General features: G+C 31.5%; 1 protein-coding gene across 4 annotated transcripts in view; it reads right to left on the bottom strand.

Moving 5' to 3' along the window:
• The window catches only part of LOC106879893 (exosome complex component RRP42), a 57298-nt gene that overhangs the window by 15368 nt on the left and 39702 nt on the right, over positions 1 to 2228 (bottom strand). For all 4 annotated transcript variants that reach the window (XM_052966433.1, XM_014929631.2, XM_014929630.2 and 1 more), the window contains exon 3: positions 1567 to 1661. In XM_052966433.1, the coding sequence (XP_052822393.1) occupies positions 1567 to 1661 (95 nt within the window). The remainder of the gene's footprint in view (positions 1 to 1566; positions 1662 to 2228) is intronic.

Raw genomic sequence — 2228 nt, 5'->3', positions numbered from 1 at the left:
ATGTGATTGTTTCAGTTAGTGGAATAGTTTCATTTTTAAAGTGAAAGTATTTGACATGAGTGTTTTTGTTTCACTTTTGACACGTAATACTTAAATAGTGGAGGAGATATTATGTTGCTGTGTGCTCGAACTCTGCAAGAAGTTAATAATTTTTTTTTACTAAAACACAACTGGAACCCTAAGTAAGGCATGTGTAAAATTTGAATGAAATTGGTTGCGTAGTTCTCGAGTTTTAGGGATTCACACAGACAGACAGACAGACATTCTCATTTTTATATATATAGATTACTGATCTTCTAGACAGATTGCCTGTGCTGTCACTTGAAGAGCTCATGACTTGTTCATTTATTCATCTCTTCCTATTGGCATAGTTTCTATAGTCATATTACCAACAATTTTCCAGAGTGGATTAGGTGCAATAACAAAGAAAAGTGTAGTTAATCCTGGATTAAGTTTGGATTGCAGTTAACAGTTCCACAATAATTGGACTTCCAATTTTTGATGGCACATGCAGTAATACAGATTTGTTATATCAAGATGTCAATAGATAACTTATGGTTTGTTATTCTTATCTGTAATGACTCACAGCTTTCATTTTGCCAAAAACATGGTTAAACAAATAATTAACTGACTACCAGATAAGGACATTGAGGAACATGTTATGAATGGTCTTCAAGATCTCCTACCTTAACTATTTCTGACTTTTTCTTGTGATGCAACTTCACTAACATTCAGGAATTATTAACAGCAATCAATGATTACTGTTAATAATTTGCAAACTTGACAGATAATCTCTGTCTAAAAGCTTAAAGGTAAGATTGGAAGTTTGTTTGGAAATAGAAGCATATTTTGAACAAATGATATGAATATAACAAATTTTTATTACTTTATAAAAAAGTTATATTTGCATAAAAATTTTCTACTTTAGCTTTTGCTAGCATTTGTTACTATATAAAAACTTATGGCAGACAATCTATGTTTTATATGTATATCAGATAGAGGCGTCTCAATAGTCTGGTCACACACAGCCTCTCTAGTGCAAGTGGAGTGATAAAATACACCCAGTCTATACTGTGCAGTAATTAGCAATAGGAATGGTATCCAGCAATAAAAGCCATTACCAAAAAAGAAAACAAGTCATACACAAAAGTAAAGATTGCTGGGTTTCTCTGCAATTGTCTGTATTCAATGATAAATTACAAGTGACAAGAAGCTGTATTAGAACTGACTCATCTAATCTATGCTTTCACAGAAAAACAGATGTAAAACAATTATTCTAATGCTTGTATTTATACTGTCAACAAATATGTACAGAGCAGTAAGTTTCAATAAATGTTGAAGCCGACTACATAATTTACTTACTTTAGTCACAACCTTATAATTATGCAAAACATTTTTTGACTTCCCAAGAAATTAGTTGTAACAGGCAGTATATTGCCACACATTAGTTATAAAGAGTGAGACTAAAACCACATGGTTGTAAAGCGAATTTCATAACATTACAGCCATATCTGCACTTAAAGTTAATTCATTAAACAAAAAAAAATATGTTAAGATAATCCTTACCAGTCAACAAAGAACTCTAACCGACCAAGGTCTGGTTTAATTGGTTCTGGTGGACCTAATTCTGCTTTCACTCCAACTAATACATCAGTATTGGCCTGGAGAAGATATGGTAAATATTTACACACAGTTATTTATTTAGACATTTGAGCTTTATATAAGTACAAAAAAAAAAAAAGATTAAACTTTGTATGGTACTTAGAAGAGGCAGACATATGGAGAATACATGGAGATGAGAAATAAATGACAGTGAGAAAATTGTGGGTTAAGGTAGTTTGAAAATGGAATGATTCAGGATAACAACAGAGACATGAAGTTTTGTAACCTCATATGGCTTGTAGAAAAACATCAAAATGATAATATTTTAATAGTGCTACTCCACTACTTTGGATACATTTTTCAAGGGAGACACAATAATGGTAAGTAAAGCTTTGCATTCTCAATATAAAATATCTTCTCTGAAAGTGTTCCACCAATTATTTTAAAAGAGATATATGCATGGCTGAAACGAGTAAAAGAGTAAGTAATATACTTGTGTATAATTGTCCATGCAGTTTTTTAATAGAAAAATTATCAATGGTCAATTGCTATAATCAAGAATGTTGGTTTCAAATTTTCACACAAGGCCAGCAAATTCAGGGAGTAGGTAAGTCAATTATATCAGT

The sequence above is a fragment of the Octopus bimaculoides genome, chromosome 3 (genome assembly GCF_001194135.2).
Source record: "Octopus bimaculoides isolate UCB-OBI-ISO-001 chromosome 3, ASM119413v2, whole genome shotgun sequence".
In the NCBI taxonomy this organism is placed as follows: Eukaryota; Metazoa; Mollusca; class Cephalopoda; order Octopoda; family Octopodidae; genus Octopus; species Octopus bimaculoides.
This window is presented reverse-complemented; position numbering and strand designations above follow the sequence as displayed.